The sequence below is a fragment of the Mytilus californianus genome, unplaced genomic scaffold, assembly GCF_021869535.1.
Source record: "Mytilus californianus isolate M0D057914Y unplaced genomic scaffold, xbMytCali1.0.p SCAF_9, whole genome shotgun sequence".
Lineage (NCBI taxonomy): Eukaryota > Metazoa > Mollusca > Bivalvia > Mytilida > Mytilidae > Mytilus > Mytilus californianus.
Window position 1 is genome coordinate 4,315,385 of NW_026262745.1, and position 16,596 is coordinate 4,331,980.

A 16,596-nucleotide genomic window follows, 5' to 3' on the forward strand; every position below is an offset into this window, starting at 1 on the left:
CAAGTGATGCCAATGGTCGATCTTATTTTCTGTCACGTAATACGTAATAGGGGTTTATTCTGTTTAATTCAATGGAATAACGATACACGTGATACAGTCCAAATCACAAAATGGTCAATTATTTTAAATAAATGCCTCAATGTCCGGTTGCTAGTTCGCCTCAATTTAACCACTGTATTCAACGACACGTATTGCGATACATGATATGTTTGGCCGTTTATATATCTTATATGAATCTTGGTTTTATTGTGCGTGTTTGTACCTCAAAGTTTCATTTTAGGTGTGTTTTTTGTTCATATTGCTTTGATTAGTCTCATTTCCTCTTCACGAAATAGTGCATATGTATTTTGTATAGTGTATCGAGTCTACTGATTTAAAATAGCTCAAAATGTATTTTATGGATACTACATGTTTTAGTTACTCTCATCTTGTAAGCCAGACAATTATAATTTTTATAACCAAAGATTTTATTCAATTATTCAACAGAAAATCTATTGTTACATGTTCGCTGTAACAAACTGTAAGTTAATGCTGTTACTGATTAACGTCTTGTATGTAAGTATGAGCTGAATATTTCATATGAAAAACGAGAAATGAGAACACAACGAACAACACAATAGTCCAAGGAAAGTCTGATGGTCAACATACGGTTTATTAATATGCAATATAGGTGTTGATTATATACTATAGAATAACTTTTTATCTCTAGAATACAACAGAGTTTCATGGAATATATTTTGTAGTTGTGACAATGTAATTGGATGTGTAGCAACCACCACTGATGGCAAAACATGTAAGTACAGCTAGTAATTCAAGTCAAGTTATATAAATGAAGAGTTGTAATTAAAATTTTATTATTAATTAAAACACTAATTGGTTTTGATGTATTATCGGTACTTTACCCACGTTGTTTATCTGGACCATGCTGTTATATTTTAATTATCGTATTATTATTATTAGAATTGACAGATCATGAGTGATGAAACAAAACAATTTCATTTATGACATTAGATTCGCAAAAATCACTGCTGTTGATGTGTCATTGTTGCAATTTTATTATAAGATAAGATAAGATATTTTATTTCCAATTATGGGCCCCAAAGGGCATAAACATTACAACATCAATAATTTTTTCATAATACAATACAAACAATGAGATAAAAAAAAAAAAAAAAGTTAAACGAGAACTATTTAAGTTCTTAAAGAATACGTAGATAAAGAATCTATAGTATGTTTTTTTTTTTAATACTAATGCATTTTATTGCAAGTGTGGTTGATATAGATAACAAACAAGCAGCCCAAAAAGAAAAAAAGAAAAATAGATATCCACATATGTATAGTACACAAAAAGTTGGATCAATTAAATATATAATAATTAGCCAAAAAGAAAGTAGAAATTAAACATGTCCATGACTCATCCTGTGTCAGCAGCAAATAGGAAAGCATTATGGTTTCCTAAAGGCAGCTGACACCAGGGGGCGATACCTTATGGGCCATAGGCATGTAAAATGTGTGTAAATGTCTCTTTCCTACCTGTATCAAAAGCAAACAAGGAAGCATCATAGGTAACTTGAATGCAGTTGATACCAGGGGACGATGCCTCAAGGATATAAGAGAACATTTGAATAAATAATATATCTTAACAATTATTTTGTTTTTTAATCGGCTAGTATGTTTGTGATATTCAGATGAATATAATTTTCTATGTCCAATCAAATGTATATACACACATAGATTTCCTTTAACTAATCTTCACTAAGGAAGATGTTTGTATATAAAATTACATATTATTTTAAGTAACTCAACATTTTCTACACTAAATAACCAGATAATTTTGCTTTGACTGTTCATATGATTAAAATAAGAATTATATTGTGCAATACTAGCTAACATACAATTTCTATCATCCTCAAATTTGTTACAATCAAATAGAAAATGAGCCTCATCTTCGACAGTATTGGAAGAACATTTATTACATATTCTGTTAATTCGGGGAATACCCTGATATCTACCTAATTCTATTTGTAATCTATGAGAAGATACACGTAATTTAGTAAAACTTCTTCTAAGTTCAAAATTCTTGATCAATGTTAGATATTTTTCAAAACCAAAATTTGTTTTATATAAAAGGTAGGTTTTCAGTTTACTGTCTGAAAATTTATCTATTTGTTTTTTCCAACAGCTAATAAACAATATTGATAGCTTGGTTTGTATATATTTCTTAAATTTGTATAAGGATTCACAAAATGGAGCATTTATGGCATTTGTATAGTCAATACCAAGTATTTTAAAAACAACATTTATTGAACCATACCATGATGTTATATTCATGTGATGTAGTGTCTTTGATTGTGTATATGCCTCTTTTAATAGAGGAAAATTATTACCTAAATTCTCTAATCTATACCAGTGCAATAACATTCCTTTTATAATATTAAAATATATTGGAAATCTTCCAAGTTCAGATAACATATTATATATTTCCTAAATAATGATCAATGTGAGAATTCATATTGCATAAACTGGTATATACTGTACAAGTGTCAACTCAAATATTATAAATAATTTATCTTCATAGGTTGAAAAAATACATTTAAATCAGTTGTTCGGTGCTTACATGATTTAATACATACTTTTCTATAATTCCAAGTTGATATTTAGAAATTGTTTAAAGGTTAATATGACTGTTCTTTTTAAGTTCCTTTGGTTTTTTTAATCTCCTCAATTATTCAAATATTTGTACATCTCCACCTCTAATATTTTAGGTTTACCGTTCCTGACGATATTAAATTAAGAAAAGCGCGTCAACGTTATATTTCCATTTTCCTTTTTCTATCAATGGGTCGATACAGGCCTTCCTAATAATCTCCGATTAAAAATTAATAAATCATTAGGAATTTCAGGTTTCAAATTTCTCAGTTAAAGTTTGATTTAGGTTGGTTTTGCTTTTATGCTAAGATAAAATATTGTTGCACGTATCTCCACAAATATTAAAGTTTTTACATTTTAAACCTTTCCTGTGATAATTCGCATGTTCTTTGACATAACCCTGGTTCATCAACTTTCTGCCCAGACACTGGTGACGTTTTATAAAGTCTGAGTAGCAGCTGCAAGCTTTTGAATACCAAATGAGTTGGGAAATGTATATGTCATATGCAGATAAAGTTGGTATATTACTACTAAGGTGAGGGACATTGATAATTTCAAAATTAAAATCGTCTCGTTTGTCACATCTTCGCTAGCCAAGGGTTACGATCCACTTCCCTCCTCTCCACCCTTGGCAGATTAAGCCAACATTTGTAATAACAATGTTGCGCCATCTATCGGTAGATTAAAGTCACGCCCATTCCGAATACATTATTCTTGACCAATGGTAGCACTTGAACTCTTCAATTTGGAGGTAAAAACACGGTAGCGTCTAGATTCTACACACTTGGTAAAGCAGGAAACGAAAATATACGTTGACATTCATGCATTTGTGCAAGAAACATACACAGGAACTTCTATTAGTTGATTAAAAACATTCAAATTGTCACTAAATATAGTCGTATGTTTAGGGATGTAAAGACTTGTTGCACAATAAGCACGTGGCAATTGTTTACATACACTTTCTACATTTACACATGATCATGTTATAGGCGCTTTTTGATTGGATGCAGCGAGTTTCGACTGCAACCAATGAAAATCATTACCTTGTGTCTCCGAAATTCTATCTAAATCTGCCAAGGGTGGAGAGGAGGGAAGTGGATCGTAACCCCTGGCTAGCGAAGATGCGTTTGTTATAACTTCTGGTACTGAGATGACAGTTTATTTCAAATTCGAGGTATTAGTATAAAAATGAAGCGGAGGAAGCCGTATCTGCTATTTATTTAATTACTAGTTCTGGAGGATATATTTATTTTTTAAGTGTCTGAAGGAACTCCAACTCATATGAAAGTAAGAAGAGATCGGCAAGGAGAGGCGCACAGATCGTTCCCATAGGAATGCCAACTATTTCTGGAAAAAGTCTACAAATTCAACAAATATGTTGTCAATAAGAAACTCATGCATAATTTTATTAGTGTTTAGGGGTTGATGCATGCATAGCAAAAGACGCTTATCCTGTCAACGCACCAGGTCTCGCTGCTTTTTTGCGCCCATTCGTTTCCCTCAGTTTCTGTTTGTTGCATGGATACGTCTTCTGAATTCATTTGTGGGATATAAACTTCAGTAAACTACCATTGCCTCAATTCATATATACTGTTTTGGTGTTAAAATTACGTACATTTTGTATATAAAATTATGTGTTTTAATATACATTTGCGTTATTGAATATTTTACTATTTAAATCCAGCATAGAATATACATCATCATACACTTTCAATAGTAATGAAATAACATTGTAGTTAAATTCAAGAATTCAATAACAAAATTTATTTTGTTTTATTCATTTACCAAATTATAGATATGAAAATTGAAATGACCTAAAAAAAAATGTACATTTGCTGGTGTTAATTAATTTCCACAACAAATCAATACATGAAACACTTGATATGTGACACATTGTCCTCTGGCCGGTTTTTCCAACATATTCAATTGACTATCTGACAGGAAGAGCAATTATTTGGTCCCTTAAATTTCACAAATAGTTAAGTTATGTTAATTTAATTGATAATTGAACTGGTTAGCATAATCTTTATAGTTTAGTGCAGATATGACTAGTGTGATGTCATAATAACATTATAAACATCTTGAAATTTCCATATTTGACCTAAAACGGCAATTGTCGACCTTAATCTTTGTCAAAATATATATGAGCTTTTAACAATCCAAGATCTTGGTTTAATAATCCGTAACCTCGGTTTCTAATCCGTGATCTCGGATTACTTATCCGTTATCTCGGTTTTCAAGACGTGATCATATGTCATGTTTGTTGTGGATCGATATGCATCTGTGATATAATTTATTTCCTGTTAACCTCGATCAACAAATAATTTATTCATGAACATAATTTTTAATATAAAAAAGCATACTAGATATATAGACACACCAAAGAAATCTAAAACAGTTACATTTCATACCGATATAACATGTTACTTTTATTATTCTTCCCTTAGTTTATTTATTTTGTATTTACATTGTATAATAGGTCAAATTTATTTGTTCAGTGTATGTTCACTGGTGTTAATATGTCCTTTGATTGAGTTAAGCTATTTCAGTTGATATTTTATAGTGTGTCTTTCTATGTTGTGATGTTCCACTATTGTTTCAGAAAAAGGGTGAAGGTTTGGTACCATTAAAACGTTTAAACCCGCTGCATTTGTTTGCACCTGTCCTGAGTCAGGAATCTGATGTTCAGTAGTTGTCGTTTGTTGATGTGGTTCATAAGTGTTTCTCGTTTCTCGTTTTTATATAGATTAGACCGTTGGTTTTCCCGTTTGAATGGTTTTACACTACTAATTTTTGGGGCCCTTTATAGCTTACTGTTCGGTGTGAGCCAAGGCTCCGAGTTGAAGACCGTATTTTGACCTATAATGGTTTACTTTTATAAATTTTGACTTGGATGGAGAGTTGTGTCATTGGCACTCATACCACATCTTCTTATATCTAATAAGTGACAATGTAATAACAATGAAAATCAAACGTCTCTAGTAAAACCAGGTTCTTATATTGGTAAAATGCAACATTTTCTTATTTTGAAATCACCTGCATTGTATTCAAATAACATTCACTACAAATTCATTAGTTTATGAAATGACCAACAGGCTAAACTCTGTATGAAAATGTCTGGATTAGTAGATTCTAAATGTTCTACATTTTGTTTGTAGTCAAAAATGTATTTTCTGAGCCGTGAACTTCCAAGCGTTCATTTTAATATGTGAGACAAATAAGGGAAAGTATGGTCTGTATCAAACTTTTTAAAAACTATTGTTTGTATTAAAATTCAAAAATTCAAGGAGAAAATTTATTTTGTGTTATTTGTATTTTTAATGATTTGACAATATATATATATATATATATATATATATATATATATATATATATATATATATATATATAGAAATAACCTATAAATAAATGTATATTTGCTGGTGTTGATAAACTTCCACAACGAATCAATACAGGGAATACTTGATAAGTCACACATTGTCCCCTGCCTGTTGTTGCCATCATATTCAATCGCTGAACCAATATAAAAATAATGGAACATCCTTTTCTCTACTTTAGGATTTTAAATACTCGACTTTTGGCGATCCTGATGAAGGTAAATCCCGAAAAGCACTTCAGACGCATGCAGTTTATATAGTGTTGTTTTAATGTTTTAAAGCACTGGATCGAAACCGCTGCTGGTAGGCTATCAGTCACTGAGGGTATCATCATCTCAGTATTCAGTACTTCGGTACGGAAATGATTTATAACAAACCTCTCTTAAATTGTCCGTTTATAAAGATAGAAATTATTAAGAAACTAATATTTCGACTCCCTCAGGCAAAGTTGACCTTTGATTTATTAGGCAATAACGTTTTTGTCTTTTTTTTTGTCATATATCTCTTCAACTGTTTCTTTTTTATTTTTCACATCAGTGGCTTTCAAATATTTAACTTTTATCGTTCCTGGTGGAGGTAGCTAAATCCAAAAAGCCCTCCGAACGCATGAAATTCATAGTGTTGTTTTCATATATTTGCAAGGAGCACGTCCCTGTTAATGAAGTCTGTACAGTGTGAACATGCACGAGCAAAACGTATTAATTGACAAATGTTGACGCCATACTATTTGGCAGAGGGCATGTTACTACTGAGAAATGGATGGGATGTTGACAATGGGAAAATTGAAACTATCACGTTTGTCTACGATACTAGTTTAAAGTCGTCTATTTGTGTAAATATCGCGGAATATTTCCTCTTGCAATAGTATCAAAATAGCATTGGACTTGTATTCTCTTTCCCCTTGTATTCTTCAATCTATTATGTAAAACAGAATTGACGAATAAGTTAAACATTGTTTTTTTTTAGCAATAATGGCCAACATAGATACAAGAAAGAGATACCGCAAATCATACTTTGTTATAAGAACTGGTATTCAACTAAATAAAAGTAACCGTGAAATTAAGCCTGTATTTTATTATTGTGGTGCCTGGTCTGGTCAAATATATCATGCAAGAATGAGAATGAACTGTAGCGGACTCAACAAACACTTTTTAGACAGAAACTTGATACAATCCCCAAAGTTTGTTTGTGGAGACACAGAAACAACGGAACACTATTTATTAAAATGCAAAATATTCAATGTACCTCGTCAAAGACACATACACAACCTACAAGTTCCTTTCAGAATTTCCACTAATGTCTTTCTTTTTGGCTCCGATAGACTAACAGTAGATCAAAATACACTTATATTCAAAGCTGTGCGCAACTTTATTATTAGTAGCAATCGATTTACATCCACAATCTAATAATTCTATTTATCCACTTCTCCCTTCAAAGAAATAGTGTCCCTTTCTTTAATAACACTCTCATTTTTCTAAACACGTACATATTCATTTTCTATTCAGCATGTAAACATAATTTGAAATTCGTAGTTTTAATTTTGAATTTAGGGAGACGGATTTATATAAGAGCACTGCTCTTGTTTCTTAATCCCAATTATTGAATCACTGGTATATTTCGTATTATTGTCTTTACTCTTGTAGTTATACATAACGATTTCTTTAATAAAATATGTTTACATTAATTCAACCACACAAATTATCTCATTAAGAAGCTGGACTCTTTAGTTGACACCGTATTCTAGACACATGAGAATGTGTTTTTCTACATACAATCGGTATTCATATGGGAACCAAGAGAGCTCCTATTCTTGCCGACTTGTTCTTTTACGATACCTTATACGAGAGCTTCACACGAGGAACGAAAACAATCTGCCATTATTCTTTAACTTCAAGTTCCGCTATCTAAGTGAGTTTGTAAAATTAAACTATTTAAAGTTTGGTGACTATGTCATGTCTGTTGAACACATCATTTTCATCTTTTCATCAAACATGGGATAAGGGAGGCCACAGACAAGTATAGTATGTCACATATCTACTGTCCATGTCTATGTAGTAACATTCCACAGCGACCCCTGCATATAGAATGTATCTCACAGTTGATACAATATTCATATCTTGCGTTTACTATCTTGATTTCTTAGAAAGATTATTTCTGCTTACAAAGAAGCCATTGAACCAAACATTACAAGTGGTAAAGATGAAAACATCACGTGTTGATATTTGTTTATCCAAATCACTAGCAACACTAACTTCACATCTCTACTCTTTTTGATTCAATGCTTATCCCAAGGGTTATATTTAATTTTGTATAATCTTTTAATAAATATTCATATGTGTGGATTACATATGTTGGATCTCTAGGTCACTAATAACAATTAACCTTAATTTTAGCACACAAGATAGATCGGTGATTAATGCCTCTTCAGTGATACTAGAGTGCACGTGTTGGAAAATCCAATGTAATACAAACTATCAAGAGTTGATATAACTATAAAGTACCACAAGCGTCAAATTGGGATTGATTTACTTTTTAATAACAACAAATTTCAATAAAACAATATTCCTAATATCTTATCTACTTGTCTAGTGGTAGAAATAAGAATAGAATGTACATCCGAGGGCATTTGGACGATTAATGTCTCTTCAATGATGTTCGAAGCCAGCATATAATAAAAAAATAGTTCAGCTTATAAAGAGTATTGATATTTAGTTTTTTTTAAGATGTCTTGAAAATCATGATAAATTATTCGGAACAATCTGTACGTTACTAAAAATCAATAATATCTATGAAAGTATTAGTTAAAAACTGAACTCACTATATTTTTCGATAGAGTTCTTTTTGCTGTCTTTAGTTTTCTATGTTGTGAAGACTGTTGTTTGTTTTTTTTTTTGTCTTTTTGATATGGCGTTGTCAGTTTGTCTTCAAGTCATGAGTTTGAATATCAGTTTGTTTGTTATCTTTAGCATCTCTTGTAGTAGCATAATAATGCATTCTTTTAGCGATTTTTTCTTGTAAAATGGGAAATCCCTTTATCGATCGTGCCTTACACACGCGGCATACGTCTGGTACGTAAATAATTATAAGGTCAGTGTATCTATACTACTTAAGGAGGAGACCGATCTCATTGAGCCGCAACTCCTTTGAAATCATACAAAGTCGGAAATATTTGTGATATGACGTATACATGTAGTGTTTTGTACTTCCTAAATTTGTCTTTGAAACAATCTTTTTTCCACAGAAAAGACCAATTTTTGAGAAAATATCCAAATTCGGAGATCGTTATTGATCCGTCTCTTATACGCTTTCGCGCATGCTCAGTCGACGTACTGTTCCGGATTGAATCCGATACCGATACCAATTGTATATGTCACATGTTACCTAATCTGTACGTTCCGCCTCTATCAGGTACACCACCAAACGGTGTATTTGGGATTTACTATATACACGGGTCATAATCACACCCGGACTTTGTCATTATCCAGGGATTGACACTACTAAATACTAAATTCAATCATTGTCACATGTAGTTTCCGGTTGTATTAAAAAAACAACCAGGAAGGGTTGAAACAGAAAGATTTGAAAGCAGAGAAAACTGTGCACCCTATAATCAGCATGACTTTATCAGGTTTCAATACTAACACTAAAAATCCAGGCTAAACATAAGGCGTGAGCACTTTTCAATTAGTTTCTTTAACACGAAGAATCGAAGAATTCAACTTTATATATAACTAATTATAGGACAATTGTGCATGTGGATTAAAAATTACCTTTTGTTTTCCACATAATCAATATTACCAATAATTAACAAGTTCCAGGTCGACTGGTTCAAATAGAGAGATTTTGAAACCAGAGAAAACTGTGCCCCTTGTAAACAGCTTGGCATTATTAGATGCCAAAACGAAAACTTAAAATCCGGGCTAAAATGAAGCGTAGGTACTATGAATCAGTCACGACCGCGCGATGTCGCGGGTGTGTTCTAGTATGTATAATACTTTGCCGGACGTCTAATAAATTTCACATACAGTCTTCCGATTTTATAAGTACATCATTTAAGAAAAGCATGAATGAGGTTTTGGAGAAAAGAAGTTTAAACGTATTATCATGTCATAATTTAAGTGCATCTTCTTATTACTTTGGAACACAGTGTATAGTTTTTCAACGTTAAACGAAAAGCATTTTTTCTAATATTTGAAATTCTTTTTGTTGAAAAACGGTTCAAATCAACTGTGCTGTATTCTAAAAATAGGCTTTGACCCAAGTTTAAGTATTCACACATTCAATAAGGAAGTATTTGAAGTATGACGCATTGCTCCTTAACAATAATCAATATCATTTACTAAATATACAAAAAAAATCAAGTACCGATTTGTGATAAAAAGATAAAAGCACAACATAAAAACAATTTAAATATTTCAAACGCAATAGGTTACATACAATATAGTTTTAGTTGGAAAATGTAACACCCTATGCAATGTGTAATGACCTTCTATTGACCAGAAAAAAATAAGCTAAAATCGATATATGCTATTCATGCTATTGGTCATGTTATGAAAATTGTTGCTTTACATTTTCATATGATACATTTAATTGATTCAATTTTTATTTTGATATTTTGCTTGCATAACTACATGTACATATAGATAATCATACCATTGTTTTCAAATCAATTTTATTTTGTGTAACAATAAATGATGTAGACAATAACGAACCAAAGTCTTAACTATCATTATCATGATAGTAAGAATAAAGCAAAAGAGTAATCATAATCGGAAGTAAAATTAGACACTCAACACTATTGCCAATTTGAAAGATTTATTGGTTGATTGATTAGTGTTAACGCCAATTTCAACACCTTGTACTATTTCGTTAAAAAGATATGACAAAAAACTCAGATAATACATAAGTGCAATCGCCTGTGTTCGTCAAATTACGTCTTATTTCCTTATATAGAACTTAAAAAATATCAGATTTCAATAACATTGTACCATTCAAAAGTTTTTATTATAAAGATATGCATTATACGTTATACCGGTACTAGTATACGAAAAAGATAAAATTCAAATTGCACTTGAACGACTCTAATTTGGAGAGAACATGGCTGAGTCATATTTAGGCACACATCGACCACAGATTTTTAAATTTCAACGATTTCAACTTCCCAATTATCAATTTCCCATTTCTCAGCAGTAACATACCCTCTGCCCCTTCGTATGGTGTTTACATATCTCAGTTGATACGTTATGCTCGTGCATGTTCAAACTATACGGACTTCATATACAGGAGTGTGCTCCTTACGCAGAAACTGCTCCAACAAAGTTATGAGGAGGAAAGATTAAAAATGACACTCCGTAAATTTTATGGACACCATCACGAATTGGTTGATCCATACGATGTGTCTTTGTCCAGACTAAAGTAAGGTCATTTTTACCACGTCTTAGATCGTGATTTGCCATTACGTCATCTGATCTTTTAAGTACCGAACGTGACCTATTCCTGATTGTGACAGTTTTGCTTAGTGTGAATTTGCATTGCTAAAAGACGTGTCACGGTATTTTGCTATCCAGAATTCATGTATTTAGTTTTGTTGTGACACGTTTAGCCAACATTTCCTTTGTTCTGAGTGCGCTACAATTTCCAATACAAGAACACTTGTGAAGGGGTGGAGTTATATAACTGTCAATAACTGTCTGTCAGTTACAGAACAGTTACAAATTATCTAGTTTTATGGCTCCATCCCTTCAGTTATTACATACGTTCGATATATATATCACAAGACAAATATTTGTTCAAGACAAGAATTTCCGGATCACCATAAAATACGAAAACTTAACCATTTGAAACACTCGTCAAGAGCCCAGCGATAAGTCAAAATGTTTTACTACAAATAAAATGGCACAAGAGAAGACTTCCCTGATAGCTTATTCATGAATCCGTGTTAAACCTCGATTAAAATAACTTCATAAAAAGAAAATAATGATTATTTTATAGAATTTATTTTAATTTGGTTCGTTTCCATGTTTAAGCATGAAAGTAAACATTGCATCCGTGAAAAGTTTGACCACTGTTGGAATTTTCACACCTTTTGTCCGAAATATCCTCTTCCATTCCGTCAGTACGAAGTTTTTTTGTGGAGCTACAGATGACTCGGCAGAATCATCAATGCTTGAACTACTGCATGGAGGGTCTAAAATTCTAATGCGTCAAGGTGGACTTTAAAGAAATCAGCGATACAAATCGATGGATTTTAGGAAAGCAAAAAACCTGCTTTAATAAAGACAAAATAAAATAATGAGATTTAATAAGAAACAAGGAGGATTTTCAGAGTTTGTTTCGCACTTTAACAGTATTTCAAATGTTTCGTTTAAGTCAGTTGACTGGCGAATGAAAATGAAATACCCAGACAAGATAATAATAAGCAAGCATGGTTTCAAATAGATCCGATTTAAAATGTAGGAGTTGCGCTCACAGCAATTTTGTCACAAAGGATCAACAGTTTTAAGTAATAAAGGTTATTAACTCCTTAAAAATAGTCTGGTCAACTGCCGAAACGGTATGCGCATCTTTATACATGTATAATAATACACAAGCATGAAAATTTCAAGGATATTTGATTTAAAATGCAAGAAGAGTTTTGCCAGAACAATTTTGTGACAAATGATGAAAAAGTATGTCATCAAGTGACTCCTTCAAATATAGTCTGATTAAATTCCCGCAACGATATGCACATTTCCACCAGGTAATAACAACATGTAAAGGTTTTCGAAAGATACCAGATGGGGTCGCGCTATAGACAGACAAACGGACGGACAGACGGACAAGACAAGACTTTTAAAAGAAAAAACAAGTGAATTATAAAAGTTATTCAAATGTTTTGGCGGCATACTTAACAGAAACCTTCATTTTAAAACTGAGTATATTTTTACAAAAAATAAAGTTGAGAAAATGATGAAAAAAAAAATTATGCTACAATTTTACTTCATATTGACAGGGTTATTTGTACAATTCCAATGTATGTGTGTTTCTTGTTTCTTTTTTTTTTTTGTTAGTCGATTTATTTTATGCACAGCGTTGTGATGAAATTTTAATGATATAAAATTCTGTCAAACTATTGATGAAATAACATAATATTACCTGGTTTGCAGTAGTGTTTACTATTCTTATTGGTGATATTCATGTGTACCCCTTTGAAGGTTTGTGATTGTCTTCCAATAAACTGCACAAATGGTGTACCATTTTCATCCCCAACAACAAATTGGCTGCATTGTAGGTCATGGTGTTCATCGCATGCACGCAGTTCAAATAGTTTGGCGGAATAAAAAAACATGGTTCGTTGAAGCATTTCTGCCGACTCCTTCCAGAACACCTTTTCTCTCCACATCGATTCTTCCTGTTCTTGGGTTATTGGTTCTGCTTGTTTAATCTCGCATCCGATTCCCTTTTCTATCAGCTTCTTCATACGAGCATCCAGAACCTTTCGAAATTTACAGAAGTTAAGATTCTGCTCATCTAAGAAATTTTTATCGTTCACGTCAGCATCTCTAAGATATCTGAGCAATCCACATGTAATGAGATATAGAGACTTTGGTGGGTACTCCACTCCGTCCTTTCTACGTGCCTCGACGATAAAACGTTGCAGCCAGAAATCCATGTCCTCTGAATTCATATTTAGAAGCTCTGGCACCACCCCTTCTCTACTTAAACGCCATTTCTCAAAAACGTTGAACGCCCATTTTGTGTTATTTTTAGTGTTCTGATTCTCAGTTTCTTCTTCTGAAACTGGCGCCCCGAATCTTTTATTTTGACCAAGCTCACTATCCACAACGAATTCCCCATAGCTATCGGTTTCCAAATCATTACTGTTATCTGAAAAATAATTGAAGTAAAATATATCTATTTTGCTTACATTTAGATTTTTTTTAAATATTTCAAAGACTCTTCAATCACTTTACACTAGATTGGTCCACGTCGTTTTTCTCGACTATTATACCACAAGTCAGCGTACAATGTAAATGTGTGCATGTGCCTTCTGACAACGCGGATTCAAGAATTTACAAAAATAAGCAAGAAATCGGTTTAGACAACCTTTGTCCTTTTAAAACCATAACATTTCTTAATGGCCAAACGATATGAATTTTCTCGCGGTTCTTTACGGTTCAACTTGACCCATTGTAGGGTGTGCTTGATTGGTTTATATATTACAACTTTAATTAAATGAAATATCAAACAATTCGTTTTATATAATTTTTTTAAAGTGTTTCAGTCGACCTCAGTGGAAACCCATTCTAAAAAAATGAATATTAATCTCTCGTAACTATTCAGACAATTTAAATTAAAAATTGTGAAGTTAATGATAATAGCTGTGTCCTGTCAACCTCAAGATTTTCAGAAATGAAGGATAAAAAACAAAAACTGGCCTTTTGTGAATTGCATGTTGAATTTGTGATGGATTCCAACTTTAAAATCGGGTTTGTTTTCTTGACATTTTTTTAAAATCAGGGTAGCAGGACATATAGCTCTCATCATAAACTTCATAATTTACTGTTGAAATGGTCTGAACAGTTATCAGATTATTCACTTATTTTTTAATGAACAATGCAAACAAAACTTTTCAAGTTAAGGGGTAATTTACAATATAGAAAAAAATAATTTAACCAATCAAAACACACCCTACAATGGGTTATGATAAACCATAAATACCATCAATTAATTTGTAACAATAATATGTGTAATATTTATAACGTGAGTGGCATGAGTCGCGTGGACCTCATTTTTCTCCCAAGGTACACAATAAAGAAATCATGAACTCACTAAAATGGCATTTGAAGGTTGATGGTATATTTTTTTTTAACAAAACCAGTTTCCACAAATTCATATTTATCAAAAAACAAAGATGTTTTAGATTTCTTCTATTTACCATTATTAAAAAAATAGTAAGGGGGCACTGCATGCTACCTCGCCTTTTTAAAAATATCTGATGCATGAATGAATAACAGCAATTAAAGCGCTGTTCCAGTGCTGTATATTAAATTTTGTCTCATTTGCTACTATATATCTCCTTTTATGTACAGCTTAAACATAAGACAATAGGACGACAACAGCAGCAGTCATTTGATAAGAAATCATGATTTGGCAAAGTCTAAAACCTGAAAAAGTTATGCCTTAGTTGATTACGTTTCCAGGGAATAAAATAAGTATATATATGCTTACTAAATTACAACATAAAACTTGTCTAAACATAATGCGTAAAAATGAAAATCCCACCAATATTCAGTTGCGGATCCAGGCAGGGGGGATCCCGGGGATTGGAACCCCCTTTATTTTTGACAACTTATCCTTTTGTATGTTACATATGGTTGGACCCCCCCCCCCCTTTTTTATAGTGTTTGAACCCCCTTTTAAAAATGGCTGGATCTGCCCCCGATGTTTGAATTGCATACGATAATATCGAGGGATACTTGCGAAAATTACGAATCACAACAGCTAAAATCCACACAATCGAACTAGAGCTGCCATTAAAGAATACTACAGACTGTGACGGAAACTTTCAGCAGATAACCAAAATGTGTGAATATTGCAACATTGACCGAGGAATGCGTGTTTAATCTCCACAGCTGTGTTTTAATCAAAGTGATAGAGTTCTCCAAGGTATAATACAGTGACGAGCTGCGCAATAGGTAGACAATGGGTATTGTTCAACAATACAATAGGAACTCTACTAGGAATATCCAATAGGAAATTTAACTCTAGATCTCTGTCAGTTCAATACCAGTTTATCAACCAGGAGTTTAAAACACAAATTCCTGTCAATGTTGCAATATTCATTGAGCAATTGGGAGTCAGTTTATTTGCTGTAAAAAATTTTTACGAAGTCAAGAACGGAAATAGTAAAAAAAAAAAGAAAGACACGAAAATCTAACTTAAGCTGTATTTTGTCTCAAATTTCAAAAGATTCCATATTAATCCCGATAACTAAAACGTTAAAAAAATATGACGGCATGCGCATGTATCGAACTTGTTCCGTTTTCCAATCCTCCTGAAACGGATATTATTTTATTACATAAAGTCGGCCATGTTCTACAACTTATCAATCAAACGCACCCTAGAGGCTGTGTAAAAAACCGCATGTGATTGAACGTAAATATTTTTTAATAAAGGCAAAAATAAAACAAAAGTTGGATGTTTATTCCTCGAAAAAAAAGCTTTTTGTCAGCTGAACTTAATTATTAACTTTTCGAAAAAATACTTATTCGATGAAAAATATTTCGAAAAACCCGCCACATTTGTTTCGAAATGATTTTTTGTTTCCATAATAAAATTCTGAACTTTTGTTTCACATGCTTTAATTGCATTATCCGTAAATATGATTTCAGTGTACAACTGCAGTAACTCCCAGTATATAAAATTCAAAAGTATGATTTGTGACTCAGACCGTTCCCAGTCGACGACTTGTGGCTTTTAAAAAGCTCCGCCAATTAAAATCGTGTTTTTGGGGGGCGAAAATTATAAAGTGACCAAATTTATAGATTTTCATCCACCTTCTGTCGAAAAATAGGAGCGGGTGGGACGA

The 16,596-nt window shown here is 32.3% G+C and overlaps 1 protein-coding gene across 1 annotated transcript in view; it reads left to right on the forward strand.

Moving 5' to 3' along the window:
• The window catches only part of LOC127714727 (uncharacterized), a 138,772-nt gene that overhangs the window by 117,791 nt on the left and 4,385 nt on the right, over positions 1–16,596 (forward strand). Inside the window, exon 4 of the mRNA XM_052220781.1 lies at positions 744–793. Within this exon, the coding sequence (XP_052076741.1) occupies positions 744–793 (50 nt within the window). The remainder of the gene's footprint in view (positions 1–743; positions 794–16,596) is intronic.